At 37.6% G+C, this 23,648-nt stretch overlaps 1 protein-coding gene across 5 annotated transcripts in view; it reads left to right on the top strand.

Moving 5' to 3' along the window:
• Window positions 1-23,648, top strand: part of serhl (serine hydrolase like) — a 70,155-nt gene that overhangs the window by 10,393 nt on the left and 36,114 nt on the right. The window contains exons 4-13 of one of the 5 annotated variants that reach the window (XR_009821910.1): window positions 3,957-3,998; window positions 4,065-4,084; window positions 4,171-4,245; window positions 12,760-12,866; window positions 12,943-13,022; window positions 13,091-13,125; window positions 13,209-13,285; window positions 13,395-13,482; window positions 18,718-21,940; window positions 22,448-23,494. Coding sequence is in view for 2 of the 5 variants with exons in the window: in XM_062027297.1 (XP_061883281.1) it covers window positions 3,957-3,998; window positions 4,065-4,084; window positions 4,171-4,245; window positions 12,760-12,866; window positions 12,943-13,022; window positions 13,091-13,125; window positions 13,209-13,285; window positions 13,395-13,482; window positions 18,718-18,846 (653 nt within the window). In the remaining 3 variants the exon portion in view is untranslated. Of the gene's footprint in view, window positions 1-3,956; window positions 3,999-4,064; window positions 4,085-4,170; window positions 4,246-12,759; window positions 12,867-12,942; window positions 13,023-13,090; window positions 13,126-13,208; window positions 13,286-13,394; window positions 13,483-18,717; window positions 23,495-23,648 lie in introns of those variants that run through there. The other 4 variants (XR_009821909.1, XR_009821911.1, XM_062027297.1 and 1 more) reach the window with 4 other exon arrangements.

Consider the following 23,648-nt stretch of genomic DNA (forward strand, 5'->3'; position numbering starts at 1 on the left):
ATTTAAATCAATGTTCAAGTAAATTTATTTTTTTTATTGTAAAGAATAATAAATAAATTTGAATTTAATTCTTCATTTTAGCTTCTGTTTTTTCGACGAAGAATATTTGTGATATATTTCTTCAAACTTATTATGATTAAAATTCAAAAAAATTATTCTGGCAAATCTAGAAAATCTGTAGAATCAAATTTAAATCTTATTTCAAAGTCTTTTGAATGTCTTTTAAAAATTTTGTTCTGGAAAATCTAGAAGAAATAATGATTTGTCTTTGTTAGAAATATAGCTTGGTCCAATTTGTTATATATTCTAACAAAATGTTAATTGGATTTTAACCTATTTAAAACATGTCATCAAAATTCTAAAATTAATCTTAATCAGGAAAAATTACTAATGATCTTCCATAAATTCTTTTTTTAAATTTTTCTCTTCTTTTTTTCGGTTGAATTTTGAATTTTAAAGAGTCGAAATTGAAGATAAACTGTTTCAAAATTTAATTGTAATTTTTTTTGTGTTTTCTCCTCTTTTAAACCGTTCAATTAAGTGTAAATATCATTAATTATTAATAATAACATAGAGTTAAAGGTAAAGTGAGCAAATTGGCTATTTCTGGCAATTTATTTAAGTGTGTATCAAACTGGTAGCCCTTCGCCTTAATCAGTACCCAAAAAGTAGCTCTTGGTTTCAAAAAGGTTGGTGACCCCTGCACTACAGGCTCTTCTCACTCTTTCTTGTCTCTCCTTCTCACAGAGACATAAAACAAGCGCACCTTCTTACATACTTCACATACTGTCGCGCGTGCAACGTCATACACCCTCACCGAGCAGAGAGATAGCGGCATGATAACGTTAGCTGAGAGGCTAGCAGAGTGGTGCGAGTGGTAATACGAGAGAAAGAAGGTGCCAATCTGGTAACAAATGAAGGAAGAATTAATTCCCAAGAAAAACAGCAGGGGGTCCATCGTCTGGCGGTGGTTTGGCTTCAAGCGGGAAGATGTTGAACAGACAACCGTAATTTGTCAAGTATGCGGCAAAAGCGTTGCTACAAAAAGTAGCAGCACTGCTAATTTTTAGCATCATTTGAAAAGTCACCCGCTAGAGAATGAAGAGTGCTTGAAACTCCGCATGTCAACATCTCCGTTCGGTGCCACACCCACAAAATGCCCAAGCAACCATTTCCACATCAACACCGTATGAAAAAAATAGTCAAAAACAGGAGATAACGTCCGCAGGAACCTACCACATAGCGAAGGACTACACTATTTGATGTCCTATTATGCAGCTCATTTTTATGTGACACTTATTGAAATATCTTGTGTGACATCATGCACAAAAGTGCACTTTATTTGTTTTAAACTATTGTAGTGGCGTTCTGTACAAAAAGTGCACTTTAATTTAGTGTTGTTTTGATTTGTCATCTTAGTGACATCATGCACAAAAGTGCACTCATAGCTTGTTTTAAAATGTCTCTGACAATCTTGCACTTTCTGTTTTGGAAATGTTTGTGCCACTGCTTAATAACTGTTTCATAAATACACTTTTAGTTGTGATTTCCCTCTCTGCATGAAAGTTTAAAATGAGCATATATTAATGCAGTATGAAGAAGAATGTTTTAATATACAAACCCCGTTTCCATATGAGTTGGGAAATGGTGTTAGATGTAAATATAAATGGAATACAATGATTTGCAAATCCTTTTCAAGCCATATTCAGTTGAATGCACTACAAAGACAACATATTTGATGTTCAAACTCATAAACTTTAGTTTTTTTTGCAAATAATAATGAACTTAGAATTTCATGGCTGCAACACGTGCCAAAGTAGTTGGGAAAGGGCATGTTCACCACTGTGTTACATGGCCTTTCCTTTTAACAGCACTCAGTAAAGGTTTGGGAACTGAGGAGACACATTTTTGAAGCTTCTCAGGTGGAATTCTTTCCCATTCTTGCTTGATGTACAGCTTAAGTTGTTCAACAGTCCGGGGGTCTCCATTGTGCTATTTTAGGCTTCATAATGCGCCACACATGTTCAATGTCTGGACTACAGGCAGGCCAGTCTAGTACCCGCACTCTTTTACTATGAAGCCACATTGATGTAACACGTGGCTTGGCATCGTCTTGCTGAAATAAGCAGGGGCGTCCATGATAACGTTGCTTGGATGGCAACATATGTTGCTCCAAAAGCTGTATGTACCTTTCAGCATTAATGGCGCCTTCACAGATGTGTAAGTTACCCATGTCTTGGCCACTAATACACCCCCATACCATCACACATGCTGCCTTTTACACTTTGCGCCTATAACAATCCGGATGGTTCTTTTCCTCTTTGGTCCGGAGGACACGACGTCCACAGTTTCCAAAAACAATTTGAAATGTGGACTCGTCAGACCACAGAACACTTTTCCACTTTGTATCAGTCCATCTTAGATGAGCTCAGGCCCAGCGAAGCCGACGGCGTTTCTGGGTGTTGTTGATAAACGGTTTTCGCCTTGCATAGGAGAGTTTTAACTTGCACTTACAGATGTAGCAACCAACTGTAGTTACTGACAGTGGGTTTCTGAAGTGTTCCTGAGCCCATGTGGTGATATCCTTTACACACTGATGTGGCTTGTTGATGCAGTACAGCCTGAGGGATGGAAGGTCACAGGCTTAGCTGCTTACGTGCAGTGATTTCTCCAGATTCTCTGAACCCTTTGATGATATTACGGAGCGTAGATGGTGAAATCCCTAAATTCCTTGCAATAGCTGCTTGAGCAAGGTTTTTCTTAAACTGTTCAACAATTTGCTCAGGCATTTGTTGACAAAGTGGTGACCCTCGCCCCATCCTTGTTTGTGAATGACTGAGCATTTCATGGCAAATCATTGTATTCCGTTTATATTTCCATCTAACACAATTTCCCAACTCATAAGGCAAAATATCCAAATATATTTCGTGAAATGCCCTAAAAATATTGAGATATTAAAAAAAGACCATATCGCCCAGCCCTAATTTCGGGGCTGTAAATCTAATTTTGAAATGAACATACACTACCGTTCAAAAGTTTGGGGTCACATTGAAATGTCCTTATTTTTCAATGAAGATAACTTTAAACTAGTCTTAACTTTAAAGAAATACACTCTATCCATTGCAAATGTGGTAAATGACTATTCTAGCTGCAAATGTCTGCTTTTTGGTGCAATATCTACATAGGTGTATAGAGGCCCATTTCCAGCAACTATCACTCCAGTGTTCTAATGGTACAATGTGTTTGCTCATTGGCTCAGAAGGCTAATTGATGATTAGAAAACCCTTGTGCAATCATGTTCACACATCTGAAAACAGTTTAGCTCGTTACAGAAGCTACAAAACTGACCTTCCTTTGAGCAGATTGAGTTTCTGGAGCATCACATTTGTGGGGTCAATTAAACGCTCAAAATGGCCAGAAAAAGACAACTTTCATCTGAAACTCGACAGTCTTTTCTGGTTCTTAGAAATGAAGGCTATTCCACGAAATTGTTTGGGTGACCCCAAACTTTTGAACGGTGGTGTATCTTGGCTGAACTACTGTTATCAGTTATAGAGGTATTGGGAAAGAACATGATTTATTAACGCCTTTTGACATTGACTTGGAATTATTACATATGGCTCCTTTAACACGAATAATCAACGTTGTAACATTTCAGAAGAATTCCACCGTAGGTGCCCTTTAAGCAGACGTGTTTTGCTCAGAATATATAAAACAAAGTAGAACACAGACGCAAGCGCTTGTGTGTTTTTTTCACGTTTAATCTCATTGTCAAGTATTTGTTATCACTCGTTACCTTCTGATTGCTTCAGATAAAAGTCCAATAGCCGCTTATTGATTTCCATCACATTGTCCAGCCAAGCTTGCCACCCCTGATGTTGTGTGGCGAGTAAAACTCATGCAGGATGTGGTTCTTTGATGAGATGCCTGATGATGTGTGAAATTAACTCCCGCAGCTCTCCGCTGGAGCAGATTCTCCATCCTGGGCCACAGTATGGGTGAGCGTGGCCTCGGCACATCCATTTCCATCACTGCTCTTTGCTAAATGCCCTCTCTTTCTCCAGGTGGTAACATCGCCGGGATGGTGAGTTGTCGGTGTCTTCGTTCACGTCTTCCAGTCTTTATTTGTTTGTCGGTCTCATGGCTGGACCCGTGGTGTCATGTTTGCAGTTTAGTGCTGTTTTTCCCGACATGGTGGAAGCTGTCGTGCTGCTGGACTCGTACGGATTCTTACCTACAGATGTGGTAAACATTTCAAACTTCAAATCGGCAGTTTAAGGCTGCAACTTCCTGTGGTTTCAAAGTGTGCCCTAATCAGCCCCCCGTGGAGAATATAACCAGGCATGTGGTTTTTCCGTCTATAGTCGGAAATCCGTCTTTTTTTATCTCCTGTAAAAAAAAAATGTTTTAAATCTGCGTTTTTTTCCTACATACAGTCGTGGTCAAAAGTTGACATGCACTTGTAAAGAACATAATGCAGTGGTTCTTAACCTGGGTTCAATCGAACCCTAGGGGTTCGGTGAGTCGGGCTCAGGGGTTCGGCGCAGGTCAAGACACACCCGACTCATCGTGTAAATAAAAACTTCTCCCTATCGGCGTATTACGGATACGACAACAGCAGAAGTCACACTGATTTGCAGGTGTGTCATTTGTTGTGAGTTTATGCACTGTGTTGGTTTTGTTCTTTGAACAAGGTGATGTTCATGCACGCTTCATTTTGTGCACCAGTAAAAAAAAAACATGGTAATCAGTGTTTCCCACACATTCATTTATTTGTGGCGGCCCGCCACGAAAGAATTACGTCCGCCACAAAAAAAACAATTTTTTTTTTTTTTTTTTGTCCTGTCCAGCTTCTCAGGCAAATCATATAGTTGATGTAGATGCCCATATCGGCTGTTCAGATTGACTTTACAAAAGAGAAGTGTAGGATACTTCTCTTGTTGCCTTATTTGTATTTGACCACTACTGTTTTCTGTTTATTTGTTACTGACTGTGGCAGGACACCTCTGCCTCTGTTTCACTTTATGTTACTGGTAAATAATATGCGTGTAGTAGTAGGCTAAAGTTAAATTATTTAGTATGCACTAATTAAAGGGGCAGAGCTTTAAGAGACATTTTAGCTTTTATATTTTATAAGATATATTTTTTGTAAGAACCACTATTAATAAATATATTTCAGTGAATAACTTATTGTTCAAATCTGTATATAAATATGTACATAAAGTGTTGTAATTATATTGTAAAATGGATGGACGTTTAAAACAAAACTGTTATTATTAATTAGTAAGTATGCATTTTTTGAGCCTTTTTAGAGAAAATCATATCATTGTAGTAAATTATGCAAATTACTCGATGATGTCATGGTGACCACGCCCATAGCCACGCCCCCACCGCCACAGGTATCTTGGCAGTTTATGGGAAACACTGGGTAACACTTTAGTATGGGGAACATAGTCACCATTAATTAGTTGCTTATTAACATGCAAATTAGTAACATATTGGCTCTTAACTAGTCATTATTAAGTACCGTATTTTTCGGAGTATAAGCCGCTCCGGAGTATAAGTCGCTCCGGCCGAAAATGCATAATAAAGAAGGAAAAAAACATATAAGTCGCACCGGAGTATAAGTCGCATTTTTTGGGGAAATGTATTTGATAAAAGCCAACACCAAGAATAGACATTTGAAAGGCAATTAAAAATAAATAAAGAATAGTGAACAACAGGCTGAATAAGTGTACGTTATATGAGGCATAAATAACCAACTGAGAAGGTGCCTGGTATGTTAACGTAACATATTATGGTAAGAGTCATTCAAATAACTATAACATATAGAACATGCTATACGTTTACCAAACAATCTGTCACTCCTAATCGCTAAATCCCATGAAATCTTATACGTCTCTTACGTGAATGAGATCAATAATATTATTTGATATTTTACGCTAATGTGTTAATAATTTCACACATGAGTCGCTCCTGAGCAATGTTCCCTCTAATTGTTCATGTGTGTGAGCAAACACAAAAACTCCCTGAGCATTCAGTGGAGCACATGTGAGCAACATCACAAGGGGCAATCTTTTATAATAACACTCAAATGAGAGGAGTCATTTTCATGAGATTTAGTAATATTAGTGATTTGGCCCACTTGTAATGAAAATAAAAGAAATCTTGTTTTTCATAAGCTATGGATTAGTATTGTACAATATGTCTGGGTGGGGGTCCTGCTTTGGAAATCATTTGTACCCCTTTCAGAGATCACATTTAGTTCCCCTTAAACATCCTCATGTTGCACAATGAAATGTAAGCATAGGATGAAGTGCGCATTCCTGTAACTTTCTCTAATAACAGCAATCCATGATTAATATCAATAAATTAACATTAATAATAAATGACAGTAGAATAAGCACACGTACGACTGAGGAGTCATAGTGTAACTTTGTGTGGTGTTTGAGTTGTCCGACTTTTTGTGTGGCCATAAACGCACCAGTGGCTTAGTGGTATGCGTGTTGGTGACAGATGACAAGTTGGTTTTGGCCTGGTTTGTACAGCAGAAAATGACTAGTTTTACGAGATAGAAGTTTTTTACTCATGTTTTTGGTGTGGTTATGTCCGAATATAAACAGTTTTGCTCAATAAAGTGATGGATATAATTCCTGTCCTCGAAGCATCTCGATAGACGTTACAATAACTGAACGGTGTTCAATTGAACGGTGTTGACGAACACCGTTAGGGCCGCTTGTTGTCACTGTCACTCAAAGTTGCATTGCAAAATTACACAGAATAAATGTGTTTATTTGGTTTAGAATTCAGATGGGATTTGATTTGGTGCGCGGCATATATTTGCTGTGCGCAGAGGACGCTTGAGCAGTGCGCAATTGCGCAGGCGCGCACCTAAGAGGGAACGTTGCTCCCCCGGCCAAACTATGAAAAAAACTGCGACTTATAGTCCAAAAGATGCGGTATATATTAATGCCTTATTCGGCATGGCTTTATTATAACCCTAGCCCTCTAACCTTGACCCTAACCCTAACCAAATAACTGTAAATTAAGTCTTTGTTACTTAGAATATGTTCCCCGTACTAAAGTGTTACCAAAAACATATAACTTTGTCTTGAATTTGAAAAAAACCCAAAACATTTTATTTTTCACTTAAGAAGGGTTCGGTGAATGCGCATATGAAACTGGTTGGGTTCGCTACCTCCAAAAAGGTTAAGAACCACTGACATCATGTCATGGCTGTCTTGAGTTTCCAATCATTTCTCCAAGTCTTATTTTTTTGTGATGTAGTGATTGGAGCACATACTTGTTGGTCACAAAAAACATTCATCAGGTTTGCTTCTTTTATGAATTTATTATGGGTCTACTGAAAATGTGAGCAAATGTGCTGGGTCAAAAGTATACATACAGCAATGTTAATATTTGCTTACATGTCCCTTGGCAAGTTTACCTGCAATAAGGCGCTTTTGGTAGCCATCCACAAGCTTCTGCTGGAATTTTTGACCACAAAATTGGTGCAGTTCAGCTAAATGTGTTGCTTTTCTGACATGGACTTGTTTCTTCAGCATTGTCCACACCTTTAAGTCAGGACTTTTGGGAAGGCCATTCTAAAACCTTCATTCTAGCCTGATTTAGCCATTCCTTTACCACTTTTGACGTGTGTTTGGGGTCATTGTCCTGTTGGAACACCCGACTGCGCCCAAGACCCAACCAACAGTGTACAAAACATGTGATCTTCTGGCACATTACTTTACACCAGGGGTCACCAACGCGGTGCCCGCGGGCACCAGGTAGCCCGTAAGGACCAGATGAGTAGCCCGCTGGCCTGTTCTAAAAATAGCTCAAATAGCAGCACTTACCAGTGAGCTGCCTCGATTTTTTAAATTGTATTTATTTACTAGCAAGCTGGTCTCGCTGTGCTCGACATTTTTAATTCTAAGAGAGACAAAACTCAAATAGAATTTGAAAATCCAAGAAAATATTTTAAAGACTTGGTCTTCACTTGTTTAAATAAATTCATTATTTGTTTTACTTTGCTTCTTCTAACTTTCAGAAAGACAATTTTAGAGAAAAAATACAACCTTAAAAAAATATTTTAGGATTTTTAAACACATACCTTTTTACCTTTTAAATTCCTTCCTCTTATTTCCTGACAATTTAAATCAATGTTCAAGTAACGTTTATTTTTGTTGTTGTAAAGAATAATAAATAGATTTTAATTTAATTCTTCATTTTAGCTTCTGTTTTTTCGACGAAGAATATTTGTGAAATATTTCTTCAAACTTATCATGATTAAAATTCAAAAGAATTATTCTGGCAAATCTAGAAAATCTGTAAAATCAAATTTAAATCTTATTTCAAAGTCTTTTGAATTTCTTTTAAAATTTTTGTTCTGGAAAATCTAGAAGAAATAACGATTTGTCTTTGTTAGAAATATAGCTTGGTCCAATTTGTTATATATTCTAACAAAGTGCAGATTGGATTTTAACCTATTTAAAACATGTCATCCAAATTCTAAAATTAATCTTAATCAGGAAAAATTACTAATGATGTTCCATAAATTATTTTTTTAATTTTTTCCAAAAGATTCAAATTAGCTAGTTTTTCTCTTCTTTTTTTCGGTTGAATTTTGAATTTTAAAGGTTGATTGGCAACACTAAATTGGCCCTAATGTGTGAATGTGAGTGTGAATGTTGTCTGTTTATCTGTGTTGGCCCTGCGATGAAGTGGCGACTTGTCCAGGGTGTACCCCGCCTTCCGCCCGATTGTAGCTGAGATAGGCTCCAGCGCCCCCCGCGCCCCTGAAGGGAATAAGCGGTAGAAAATGGATGGATGGAAAGAGTCGAAATTGAAGATAAACTATGTTTCCAAATTTAATTGTCATTTTTTTCGGGTTTTCTCCTCTTTTAAACCGTTCAATTAAGTGTAAATATCATTAATTATTAATAATAACATAGAGTTAAAGGTAACTTGAGCAAATTGGCTATTTCTGGCAATTTATGTAAGTGTGTATCAAACTGGTAGCCCTTCGCATTAATCAGTACCCAAGAAGTAGCTCTTGCTTTCAAAAAGGTTGGTGACCCCTGTCCTGTAGTAAACAGTAAAGAAAAAAAAACTGATTCGCTTTTTACTGGAATGCTTTTGAATGTGAACATTACATGTGGATATATAGTTCCCAACCAAAAAAATTAGGCGTAAAAAACTGTGGATTGCATGTTTTGCATGCAAATACCTGTAAAACTGAAACATAAAAGTCTATGCAGTTTTTATAATGTCCACAATAGCCAGTATTTTGAAACCTGGTCTACTTTGATTGGCTGCATGTTCCTTGTGAAGTGAAAACAAGAGTTATTCTTTGAAAGAATAATTTCATTTTGAGTCAGATGTCCAGTGTTTTGGTAAAGTTAATGTGTGCAGAGAAAGATGTCTTCTATTTTGAAATGAAGAGTTAGCATATAGTTAACAAAATGTGCTTTTGAGAAGAAAATTATCTATTTGGCCAATTGTGTTTTGTAGGTGTAAGTCAGTGTTAAGAGTTTAGTAAAAGTATTTTAAGTATAGGTAAGCGCTTGTTAGCGATGGGAAAAAAACTGTAATCAAAACATCTCGAAGTGGTCTAACATTCAAACGGGAAGAGACAACTTATTGAATACGAAAACAGCCCCCACCCTGTCCAGAAAGGAATACAGCCTCATTGTTCTACTCCAACTCCCACATTCCAATGCCTAAGACAAAACACAGACATCTAGGGATGATACTCGAAACCGGTTTTCCCCGGTTGTTTGATAAGAAAAGAACCGAGTCCTCGGACTCGAATCCCTTTTTGAGAACCGGTACCCGTTATCGAGACCACTATAGTAAAGGAAAAGAGTTGATTCTTTATTCGAATCCCGTCCCGACCAGAAATGCTCCGTGGGACATCACAAGAAATGACGTCACGTAGCTCAGTCATTAGGCGCAGATAGCGAAAGCAGGAAAAACAATGGACGGGAAAAAGCGCTCCAAGGTGTAATAAAGTTCAAAACAAAAGCTATAATCCATCGAATAACTTTACTGAGAGATTTTAGCAGGGTAAAACACATGACGAACACTTTTACGACCAACCGGAAACATAGCAACCAGGCTAGCAACGCACCTCCTTTACGGCAGCTGTCGCAACGTTCTTAAAACAACCGCAGCACATACATATATATACAACATATCTCCCTTTTTTAACTTTTGTTTTTATTTCCTTGTAAACAAAACAAAATCACACTGTAGATGTGTTGTCTGTCTAATTATAAATAATGCAGACGGGGCGTGTTGGCTGAGTTCTTGACGTTTACTTTCACAGCGTGGCAACATGCAACACTTTTCGGGGCTACCGCGCATGCTCGTAACTCCCGTTGCATGATGGGTAGTGTAGTTGTTATATTCTCTCGCTCATAACATTTTTCCCCCTATAAAGAAATAATGTTAACTCAATAAAGTGTATTTCTTTTTTTAGCTTTAACTTTTCATTTTTTAGCATTGTAACCACATTGGGCAAACAACTTTTCTCTTCATAGAATTTTCTTTCAATAAAGAAATAAAGTGCAAAAATGTCAAAGCATCATAACAAACAGTTATGTTCCAATAGCAGCAGAAGTGCACTTTTTGGAGAGCTGTATTATTTTCAGTTTTGTACCCAAGGGACTGATTTTATTTAACACTATATTATTATTTATACACCTATAGTGATCACAGAGACAGGTTGTTTTTGTGTTACTGTATATATTTGTTTCTCTGAAAAATCCCACTTAATATACTTTGGGTAACAACAGTCAATATTTATTTATTTTATTTTATTTTTTTAGGTGGTTAACAGTCAATATTTATTTATTTATTAGATTTTATTTTTTTATTATATAATAAAAGTGAGCTTTTGTTAAACCAAATATTGTGTGTTTTTTTCCATATACAACAACCTATCTGGACTCGATAAGAGAACCGATAAGGAATCGGTTCGATAAGAGGATTCGATAATAGGCTTGAACTCAATAATTCCTTATCCCTACAGACGTCTGCAGACAAACAGAGACAAGCATACAGAGTATAAATGGAAAAATACTAGCTGCTTTAAACATGACTATGAATAAAGAAAGAACTCTTAAACATATATGCATTCTCCACACAGCTTTTTCCGGAAAACCCCCCAAAAAACAGTGGTACTGTTTTTCCATTTAATGTAAAATTTTGTAAAAAAAAACAAAACTATTTTACAGTAAATCTTAGTAAATGTAAAGTTTTTACTGTAAAATGGACAGTACATAAAACAATGTATATAATTAAAGGCCTACTAAAAGCCACTACTACCGACCACGCAGTCTGATAGTTTATATATCAATGATGAAATCTTAACATTATAACACATGCCAATACGGCCGGGTTAACTTATAAAGTGACATTTTAAATTTGCCGCTAAACTTCCGGTTCGAAACGCCTCTGAGGATGACGTATGCGCGTGACGTAGACCGGGGAACACGGGTATGCCTTCCACATTGAAGCCAATACGAAAAAGCTCTGTTTTCATTTCATAATTCCACAGTATTCTGGACATCTGTGTTCGTGAATCTGTTGCAATCATGTTCATTGCATTATGGAGAAGGAAGCTGAGCAAGCAAAGAAGAAAGTTGTCGGTGCGAAATGGACGTATTTTTCGAACGTAGTCAGCAACAACAGTACACAGCCGGCGCTTCTTTGTTTACATTCCCGAAAGATGCAGTCAAGATGGAAGAACTCGGATAACAGAGACTCTAACCAGGAGGACTTTTGACTTCGATACACAGACGCCTGTAGAGAACTGGGACAACACAGACTCTTACCAGGATTACTTTGATTTGGATGACAAAGACGCAGACGTGCTACTGTGAGTATGCAGCTTTGGCTTCTAAACATTTGATCGCTTGACCGTATGTGCGCAACTTTTTTTTGCGTATGTACGTAACTTTTTTAAAATATATAAGCTTTATGAACCTTGGGTTAGGTGAACGGTCTTTTGGGCTGAGTGATTGTGTGTGTTGATCAGGTGTTTGAATTGTATTGGCGTGTTCTATGGAGCTAGGAGCTAGCAGAGGAGCTAGGAGCTAGCGTAACAAACACGCAGGTGTTTTTATGCAGGATTAATTTGTGGCATATTAAATATAAGCCTGGTTGTGTTGTGGCTAATAGAGTATATATATGTCTTGTGTTTATTTACTGTTGTAGTCATTCCCAGCTGAATATCAGGTCACCCCCGGCTCTCACAGCATCTTCCCTATCTGAATAGCTTCAACTCCCCACTAGTCCTTCACTTGCACTTTACTCATCCACAAATCTTTCATCCTCGCTCAAATTAATGGGGAAATTGTCGCTTTCTCGGTCCGAATCTCTCTCACTTCATGCGGCCATCATTGTAAACAATAGGGAACTTTGCGTATATGTTCAACTGACTACGTCACGCTACTTCCGGTAGGTGCAAGCCTTTTTTTTTATCAGATACCAAAAGTTGCAATCTTTATCGTCGTTGTTCTATACTAAATCCTTTCAGCAAAAATATGGCAATATCGCGAAATGATCAAGTATGACACATAGAATAGATCTGCTATCCCCGTTTAAATAAAAAAAATTCATTTCAGTAGGCCTTTAATAATGATATCAAATCCCGACATTATTCACTGTTACAAGCGGCCCTCGGCTGGCATGTGGCCCTCAATGAAAACCACTTTAGACATCCCTGCTTTAACGTCTTCCCATCATTTGCAGAAAGAATTCTCCACGGTGATGCGGAAAGGGATGGAAGGCATGCTTGAGTTTGAAAAGACGCCCGAAAAGAGCCAAAGAGTTTACACCTTCGAGAAAGCGGTGGAGAGGTATTCGCCTCTTCTTCTTCCTTTTGTTCACAAAACAACAAAGTATTTGTGCGACTTTAGTACCATTTGGTTTCAGATTGTCAGCCGCGAACCCGACATTGTCCGAGGCGTCCGTCCGCACCCTTCTAGAACGCGGCCTCGTTCAAGTGGAAGGAGGTTTGTCTTGACATTTTCCTCCACGTTTTCCCCTCAAACTGCAAACCCACTGTGGTCTTCTCGTGTAGGAGTTGTCTTCTCACGCGACCTCCGTATTAATCTGGTAGGTTCCCGCTGATCATTGCCAGCGCCGTCATCACACGCATTCCAGCATGTCCTCCTTTTTTTTTTTTTTTTTCCATGAAGAAAAACATTGTTCGCATCAGCCTGGAGCAGAGTCTGGAGCTGCAATCCAGGATCCGAGCCCCAGTCCTCGTGCTCCTGTAAGATATTAATTATTCAGTGAACAGCCTGGATTGTGTAATTATGGGTCTGCCGTGCGGTGTTGCTACGCCGCAGACGTCTAAATCCACATCCCATCTTTTCCTCCAGAGCGGATGAAGGCTTTGAGAAAATATTTGCGGAACAAGACCAGAAGAAATTCACATCCGCGCTTCTGCAGGGCTACAGAGACAGAAATGTAAGTGTGTTCATGCCAAGCAGGTGAGCCCGCACGCTCGTGCTCCAGTTTTAGTGAGTTTATAAGTAGTAAGACGGACACAACAACAGATACTGTCTTGATGCACAACAAGCAGGGAAGTTGTCACGTTGTGTAAATGGTAAATAAAAAGAGAATACAACAAATCCTTTTCAACGTATATTCAATTGAATAGACTGCAAAGACGTTCGAACGGGTAATTGTTTGCAAAATATTAGCTCATTTGGAATTTGATGCCTGCAACATGTTTCCAAAAAAAGCTGGCACCAGTGGCAAAAAAGAGTGAGAAAGTTGAGGAATGCTCATCAAAACACTTATTTGGAACATCCCACAGGTGAACAGGCTAATTGGGAACGGGTGGGTGCCATGATTGGGTATAAAAGCAGCTGCCATGAAATGCTCAGTCGTTCACAAACAAGGACGGGGTCGAGGGTCACCACTTTGTCAACAAATGCCTGAGCAAATTGTTGAAGAACAACATTTCTCAACCAAGCTATTGCAAGGAATTTAGGGATTTCACCATCTACGCTCCGTAATATCATCAAAAGGTTCGGAGAATCTGGAGAAATCACTGCACGTAAGCAACGATATTACGCACCTTGGATCCCTCAAGCCACATCAAAAAGCCACATCAGTGTGTAAAGGATATCACCACATGGGCTCAGGAACACTTAAGAAAACCACTGTCAGTGACTACAGTTGGTCGCTACATCTGTAAGTGCAAGTTAAAACTCTACTATGCAAAGCCAAAGCCATTTATCAACAACACCCAGAGACGCTGCCGGCTTCGCTGGGCCCGAGCTCATCTAAGATGGACTGATGCAAAGTGGAGAAGTGTTCTGTGGTCTGACGAGTCCACATTTCAAATTGTTTTTGGAAACTGCGGACGTCGTGTTTTCCGGACAAAAGAGGAAAAGAACCATCCGGATTGTTCGAGGCGCAACGTTGAAAAGGCAGCATGTGTGGTGGTATGGGGGTGTATTAGTGCCCAAGACATGGGTAACTTACACATCTGTGAAGGCACCATTAATGCTGAAAGGTACATACAGCTTTTGGAGCAACTTATGTTGCCATCCAAGCAACGTTATCATGGACGCCCCTGCTTATTTCAGCAAGACAATGCCAAGCCACATGTTACAACAGCGTGGCTTCATAGTAAAAAAATACAGGTACTACACTGGCCTGCCTGTAGACCAGACATTGAAAATGTGTGGTGCAATATGAAGGCTAAAATATGAGAAGGGAGACTGTTGAACAACTTAAGCTGTACATCAAGCAAGAATGGGAAAGAATTCCACTTCAAAAATGTGTCTCCTCACTTCCCAAACCTTTACTGAGTGTTGTTAAAAGGAAAGGCCATGTAACACAGTGGTAAAAATGTCCCTGTGACAACTTTTTGCAATGTGTGCTGCCATTAAATTCTAAGTTAATTATTATTTGCACAAAAAAAAATAAGTTTCTCAGTGTGAACATGAAATATCTTGTCTTTGCAGTCTATTCAATTAAATATAAGTTGAAAAGGATTTGCAAATCATTGTATTCTCTTTTTATTTACCATTTACACAACGTGACAACTTCACTGCTTTCGGCTTTTGTACTTCCGATGTTAATTCCGGTTTAGGCCACGCCCACCGCGTGCGACGTGGTCCCGGTCCGTGTGTTGATCCGACCCCTCTGTCAGGTTCAAACACTGATGACATCTATTAAACAAGACAAGAAGCAAAGAATCAAACATAGACAGAATTCAATGTGGTTCAGTGAGGAGAAACGTGCACATCTGTACCCTTGTACAGTGTCATTACATTATGCCAAAAGATTGCGCGCCTCCTTCTTTTATTTTGGACCCTCCCCTCATGGCCACAGCTGCTTCCAAAGGACAAAGGTCGCAAACACTTCACAGAAAAGGTCGTAAACAGTTCACAGAAAAGGTAAGTTCAAAAACAGTTCATAAAATAGTTAAAAAAGGGGTCCATAAAATAGTTCAAAAAGGGGTCCATAAACTAGTTCAAAAAGGGGTCCATAAAATAGTTTAAAAAGGGGTCCATAAACTAGTTCAAAAAGAGTTCGTAAAATAGTTCAAAAAGGGGTCCATAAAATAGTTCTAAAAGAGTTCGTAAAATAGTTCAAAAAGGGGTCCATAAAATAGTTCAAAAAGAGTTCGTAAAATAGTTCAAAAAGGGTCCATAAAATAGTTCAAAAAGATTTCATAAAATAGTTCAAAAAGGGTCCATAAAATAGTTCAAAAAGAGTTCAAAAATAGTTCAAAAAGGGGTCCATAAAATAGTTCAAAAAGAGTTTGTAAAATAGTTCAAAAAGGGGTCCATAAAATAGTTCAAAAAGGGGTCCATAAAATAGTTCAAAAAGAGTTCGTAAAATAGTTCAAAAAGGGGTCCATAAAATAGTTCAAAAAGGGGTCCGTAAAATAGTTCAAAAAGGGGTCCGTAAAATAGTTCAAAAAGAGTTTGTAAAATAGTTCAAAAAGGGGTCCATAAAATAGTTCAAAAAGGGGTCCATAAAATAGTTCAAAGAGGGGTCCATAAAATAGTTAAAAAACAGTTCGTAAAACAGTTCAAAAAGGGGTCCATAAAATAGTTCAAAAAGAGTTCGTAAAATAGTTCAAAAAGGGGTCCATAAAATAGTTCAAAAAGGGGTCCATGAAATAGTTCAAAAAGAGTTCGTAAAATAGTTCAATAAGGGGTCCACAAAATAGTTCAAAAAGAGTTCGTAAAATAGTTCAAAAAGGGGTCCATAAAATAGTTCAAAAAGGGGTCCATAAAATAGTTCAAAAAGAGTTTGTAAAATAGTTCAAAAAGGGGTCCATAAAATAGTTCAAAAAGAGTTTGTAAAATACTTCAAAAAGGGGTCCCTAAAATAGTTCAAAAAGGGTCCATAAAATAGTTAAAAAAGAGTTCAAAAATAGTTAAAAAAGGGGTCCATAAAATAGTTCAAAAAGAGTTTGTAAAATAGTTCAAAAAGGGGTCCATAAAATAGTTCAAAAAGGGGTCCATAAAATAGTTCAAAAAGAGTTCGTAAAATAGTTCAAAAAGGGGTCCATAAAATAGTTCAAAAACAGTTCGTAAAACACTTCAAAAAGGGGTCCATAAAATAGTTAAAAAAGAGTTCGTAAAATAGTTCAAAAAGGGGTCCATAAAATAGTTCAAAAAGGGGTCCATGAAATAGTTCATAAAACAGTTCAAAAAGGGGTCGTAAAATAGTTAAAAAAGGGGTCCATAAAATAGTTCAAAAAGGGGTCCATGAAATAGTTCAAAAAGAGTTCCTAAAATAGTTCAAAAAGGGGTCCATAAAATAGTTAAAAAAGGGGTCCATAAAATAGTTCAAAAAGAGTTCGTAAAATAGTTCAAAAAGGGGTCCATAAAATAGTTCAAAAAGGGGTCCATAAAAGAGTTCAAAAAGAGTTTGTAAAATAGTTCAAAAAGGGGTCCATAAAATAGTTCAAAAAGGGGTCCATAAAATCGTTCAAAAAGAGTTTGTAAAATAGTTCAAAAAGGGGTCCATAAAATAGTTCAAAAAGAGTTCGTAAAATAGTTCAAAAAGGGGTCCATAAAATAGTTAAAAAAGGGGTCCATAAAATAGTTCAAAAATAGTTTGTAAAATAGTTCAAAAAGGGGTCCATAAACTAGTTCAAAAATAGTTTGTAAAATAGTTCAAAAAGGGGTCCATAAAATAGTTCAAAAAGGGGTCCATAAAATAGTTCAAAAAGGGGTCCATAAACTAGTTCAAAAAGAGTTCGTAAAATAGTTCAAAAAGGGGTCCATAAAATAGTTCTAAAAGAGTTCCATAAAATAGTTCTAAAAGAGTTCGTAAAATAGTTCAAGAAGCGGTCCATAAAATAGTTCAAAAAGAGTTCGTAAAATAGTTCAAAAAGGGGTCCATAAAATAGTTCAAAAAGAGTTCATAAAATAGTTAAAAAAGGGGTCCATAAAATAGTTCAAAAAGGGGTCCATAAAATAGTTCAAAAAGAGTTCGTAAAATAGTTCAAAAAGGGGTCCATAAAATAGTTCAAAAAGGGGTCTGTAAAATAGTTCAAAAAGAGTTCGTAAAATAGTTCAAAAAGGGGTCCGTAAAATAGTTCAAAGACAGTTCGTAAAATAGTTAAAAAAGGGGTCCATAAAATAGTTCAAAAAGAGTTCGTAAAATAGTTCAAAAAGGGGTCCATAAAATAGTTCAAAAAGGGGTCCATAAAATAGTTCAAAGAGGGGTCCATAAAATAGTTCAAAAACACTTCGTAAAATAGTTCAAAAAGGGGTCCATAAAATAGTTCAAAAAGAGTTCGTAAAATAGTTCAAAAAGGGGTCCATAAAATAGTTCAAAAAGGGGTCCATAAAATAGTTCAAAAAGAGTTCGTAAAATAGTTAAAAAAGGGGTCCATAAAATAGTTCAAAAAGGGGTCCATAAAATAGTTCAAAAAGAGTTCGTAAAATAGTTCAAAAAGGGGTCCACAAAATAGTTCAAAAAGAGTTCGTAAAATAGTTCAAAAAGGGGTCCATAAAATAGTTCAAAAAGGGGTCCATAAAATAGTTCAAAAAGAGTTCGTAAAATAGTTCAAAAAGGGGTCCATAAAATAGTTCAAGAAGGGGTCCGTAAAATAGTTAAAAAAGGGTCCATAAAATAGTTCAAAAAGAGTTTGTAAAATAGTTCAAAAAGGGTCCATAAAATAGTTCAAAAAGGGGTCCATAAAATAGTTAAAAATGGTCCATAAAATAGTTCAAAAAGGGGTCGTAAAATAGTTCAAAAAGGAGGTTCAAAAAAAGGTCGTCTGGAAATTGGGCAGATCCTGCCTTCTCTCCGCTTTGAAGTCCTTGGGTTAGAACAATTTCTTTCTGTTGATGACCATACATGAGAGAAAAGAGAAAACCCTTCATGCTGCTTCCCCCCACACAGTGGAGTTTTACCAGCCTTCTTCTTGGTAGCTTTCAAAGACAGCTTTTGTCTTCTTGCCAGGAACTGATTTCAACACAAAGTATTGTGATGGTTTAGATATAATTATTCTGACACCCTCCATCTAAATAAGCATTTCAAACTGCTGCTTTCATACATTGAGTCTTCAAAGGTGACATGCAAGCAGCGTTGTGTTGAGTACGATGAATGTTTCACCGAGAATGCTAGCTGGTGGCGTCTGGTCCAGGTCTTGCTGACTAGAGAAAAGACGGTCATGAAAGCTCAACTCCTCCTTCTTTGTGTGTCCGTCTCCCCCAGCAGTCTGTGGTGACGGTGCAGGGCGACCATCACGTCCACCTCAACCACCCCCAAGTCCTGGCCCCCATGGTGTCCCAGTTCCTGCGGGACAAAGTCCTGTCCTCGTCCGGACTCACCACCAAGCTGTAGGAAGAAAAAACGTTACGTCTGATCCACTCCACACTTGAATTTTCACTTCTTCACACGTTTGAATGTGTGGCCGTACAGCAGGTGTGTGGCCCGTAGCTACATTTTAGCACTTAGCATTCTAATAATAGCACGCTAGCTTTTATGGCTAATTTTTGCAGGTATACACCAAGCCTCAAATATTTGATACTTGACGAACGCTAACGTTATTATGCTATCTTATTTTGTAAGTATACACATCAGTCATATTTTGGTACTTGACGCGTGCTAACATTAGCATGCTAGCTTTTTTGGCTAATTTTTGCAGGTATACACCTAAGCGTCCAATATGTTGATACTTGACGAACGCTAACGTTATTATGCTATCTTATTTTGTAAGTATACACATCAGTCATATTTTGGTACTTGACGCGTGCTAACATTAGCATGCTAGCTTTTTTGGCTAATTTTTGCAGGTATACACCTAAGCGTCCAATATGTTGATACTTGACGAACGCTAACGTTATTATGCTATCTTATTTTGTAAGTATACACATCAGTCATATTTTGGTACTTGACACGTGCTAACATTAGCATGCTAGCTTTTTTGGCTACATTTTGCAGGTATACACCTATGCGTCAAATATGTTGATACTTGACGAACGCTAACGTTATTATGCTTGCTTTTTTTCTGGCTTACTTTGTAGGTATACACATCAGTCATATTTTGGTACTTGACACGGGCTAACATTAGCATGCTAGCTTTTTTGGCGAATTTTTGCAGGTATACACCTATGCGTCAAATATTTTGATACTTGACGAACGCTAACGTTATTATGCTAGTTTATTTTGTAGGTATACACATCAGTCATATTTTGGTACTTGACGCGTGCTAACATTAGCACGCTTGCTTTTTAGGCTACATTTTGCAGGTATACACCTATGCGTCAAATATGTTGATACTTGACGAACGCTAACGTTATTATGCTTGCTTTTTTTCTGGCTTACTTTGTAGGTATACACATTAGTCATATTTTGGTACTTGACACGGGCTAACATTAGCATGCTAGCTTTTTTGGCGAATTTTTGCAGGTATACACCTATGCGTCAAATATTTTGATACTTGACGAACGCAAACGTTATTATGCTACCGTAATTTCCGGACTATAAGCCGCACCTGACTATAAGCCGCACCAGCTAAATTTAGGGGAAAATACAGATTGCTCCATATATAAGCCGCACCCGACTATAAGCCGCAGGGTTTTGATGTGTAATTAGCGTAGTATATAGGGGTTCCTGCTACCACGGAGGGGATTGTCGGGACAGAGATGACTGTTTGGGAACGCAAAGCGTCCCATTTATTAACAATAAATCTTTCAATCATTCAATCAAACTTTCACATCTTTGACATGGCGAACAGCATTCGTGCAGAGTACAAATAATACAACGGTGCAAATTAATACAAAGTGCTCGCCTGTACGTTATCAAAATAACCAGCCTACCGGTATATGAAAAGTCAGTCTTTAATCATTGTGTCATCGTCTTCCTCCTGCGTACTAAAACCACCGAAATCCTCTTCGTCGGTGTCGGAGAAGAACAGGCCGTAAATAAGCCGCACCCTTGTATAAGCCGCAGGGACCAGAACGAGGGGGAAAAGTAGCGGCTTATAGTCCGGAAATTACGGTAGTTTATTTTGTAGGTATACACATCAGTCATATTTTGGTACTTGACGCGTGCTAACATTAGCACGCTTGCTTTTTAGGCTAATTTTCGCAGGTATACACCTAAGCGTCAAATATGTTGATACCTTGACGAACGCTAACGTTATTATGCTACCTTTTTTTTATCTTATTTTGTAGGTATACACATCAGTCATATTTCGGTACTTGACGCGTGCTAACATTAGCATGCTACCTTTTTTGGCTAATTTTTGCAGGTATACAGTTAAGCGTCAAATATTTTGATACTTGATGAACGCTAACGTTGTTATGCTTGCTTTTTTTTAGCTTATCTTGTAGGTATACACATCAGTCATATTTAGGTACTTGACGTGTGCTAGCTTTTTTTTTTTAGCTCATTTTGCTCGTATTTTTTGCTGCGGCGAGACACGCTCTTTTCAACAATCAAAACAGGAAGCAAAGCGACCATTGTGCCGATGTTTCTCAGTCGGGTTGAGGTGTGCAACCTGAGCACACACAAGCTGCTACCTTTGAGCAACCTTTCAAATCACCGTGGCAGCTTTGAAGTCTCCCGACGTTAATATTTCAGCGGGAGCATGAATAAATCACAAGGAAACACGTGGAAGTGGCTCGCATTACCGATGTGGTCTATGTCGGTCCATTCAGTTTCTCATTTGCTCTGCAGGCTTTTTGGCATACGGCCTTGCAGCACACTACATTTGGCATTTTAGCATGCATTAACATTAGCATGTTAGCATGCTAACATTAGCATGTTTAGTTAATTTAGTAGATATACACCTCCGTGTCATATGTTTTTGTATTTCATTAATTCTATTTTTCAGGTACACGCCTCAGAGTAATTAATTTGGGTACTTGACACATATTACGGTTAGCATCTTAGCATGCTAGCTTTGTTAGCTAATGTTGCAGGTATACACCTCAGCGTCAAATATTTTGTGACTTGACGAATGCTACCTGTTAGCGTGCTAGGATTTTATTTTAGCAAATTGTATAGGGATACACACACACCAGTCATATTTTGGTACTTTATGTATGCTAACGTAGGAAGGCTAGCAATTTTTTCTGATACCCACCTCGGAGGAACATATTTTCGTAGTTGACGCACACTACATTTGGCATTTTAGCATGTTAGCATGTTCAGTTAATTTAGCAGATATACACCTCAGTGTCATATGTTTTTGTATTTTACTAATTGTAACTAAGCATGCTATTGTTAGCATGTTAAAATAATACTGTTAGCATGTTAGCTTTTTTTTACCTCATGTTATAGGTACACACTTGAGTCATATTTTGGTACTTCATGCAGACAAATATTTTCAAATTTCTTTTCAGGTACACGCGTCAGAGTAATTAATTTGGGTACTTGACATATTACGGTTAGCATCTTAGCATGCTAGCTTTGTTAGCTAATGTTGCAGGTATACACCTCAGCAGCAAATATTTTTTGACTTGACGAATGCTACCTGTTGGCATGCTAGGTTTTTCTTTTAGCAAATTTTGTAGGGATCAGTAATATTTTGGTACTTGAGGTATACTAACATAAGCAGGCTAGCATTTTTTTCCTGATACATACCTCGGAGGAATATATTTTCGTAGTTGACGCACACTACATTTGGCATTTTAGCATGTTAGCATGTTCAGTTAATTTAGCAGATATACACCTCCGTGTCATATGTTTTTATATTTCACTAATTCTAACTGTAAGCATGCTATTGTTAGCATGTTAAAATAATACTGTTAGCATGCTAGCTTTTTTTTTTTTACCTCATGTTATAGGTACACACTTGAGTCATATTTTGGTACTTCATGCAGGCAAATATTTTCAAAATTTTTTTCAGGTACACGCGTCAGAGTAATTAATTTGGGTACTTGACACACATTACGGTTAGCATCTTAGCATGCTAGCTTTGTCGCTAATGTTGCAGGTATACACCTCAGCTGCAAATATTTTGTGAGTTGACGATTGCTACCTGTTAGCATGCTAGGTTTTTCTTTTAGCAAATTTTGTAGGGATCAGTAATATTTTAGTATTCGAGGTATGCTTACGTAAGCAGGCTAGCAATTTTTTCTGATACCCACCTCGGAGGAATATATTTTCGTAGTTGACGTACACTACATTTGGCATTTTAGCATGCTAACATTAGCATGTTCAGTTAATTTAGCAGATATACACCTCAGTGTCATATGTTTTTGTATTTTACTAATTCTAACTAAGCATGCTATTGTTATCATGTTAAAATAATACTGTTAGCATGCTAGCTTTTTTTTTTAGTTATAGGTACACGAGTCATATTTTGTAAGCAGGCGAGCAATTATTTTCTCATACACACCACAATGTAATATATTTTCGTAGTTGACGCATACTACATTTGGCATTTTAGCATGCTAACGTTAGCATGTTAGCATGTTTAGTTAATTTAATCATGTTAAAATAATACTGTAGCTTTTTTTTTACCTTATGTTACAGGTACACACTTTAGTCATATTTTGGTACTTGATACATGCAAACATAAGCAGGCGAGCGTTTTTGAAAGTGTGAAAACTATTTTTGTTCATGTGAAGTTAGCTAACGGTGGAAGTAATAAGATTTGCTCAATCCGATCTATAAAGTGTCGGAAAAATCATCGTTTTATATACATGCTTGTAATGTAGTAAACGACACATTCATAACATGTACAGTAATATTTACGGATTTTTAATTATATGTAAATTATTTCTAAATTCAGATCCATCACTCTTCCCTTCAACAACAAACACCAAGCATGCAGCAGTATTGCTAAGTGCTAAACACCAAAAGGGACAAGCGGTAGAAAATGGATGGATGGGTAAACAAGATGTACAAACTATCAACATAATAAATCAACCACTTACTGTACAATGTCTGCTCTTGTGGTCGATCGAAGCCGGCATACTCAGATGGCGCCAAGTGTCCAAATTCATGATTTTTAGGTTTAAACATATACCATTAGCTTAAAGGCCAGTTTAAAACGTTAGCATGCTAACGTACCTCCACCCATAAGGCGACCACTGGTGGCGTACCTGGTTTCTCAGGATGGAGAGATTAGGTGTCATGCAGAAGGGATGGGTTGAGGATACAGGAGCTGGAGACCCGTGAGCGTTCTTCAG

The sequence above is a fragment of the Entelurus aequoreus genome, linkage group LG18, assembly GCF_033978785.1.
Source record: "Entelurus aequoreus isolate RoL-2023_Sb linkage group LG18, RoL_Eaeq_v1.1, whole genome shotgun sequence".
NCBI classification, from domain to species: Eukaryota; Metazoa; Chordata; class Actinopteri; order Syngnathiformes; family Syngnathidae; genus Entelurus; species Entelurus aequoreus.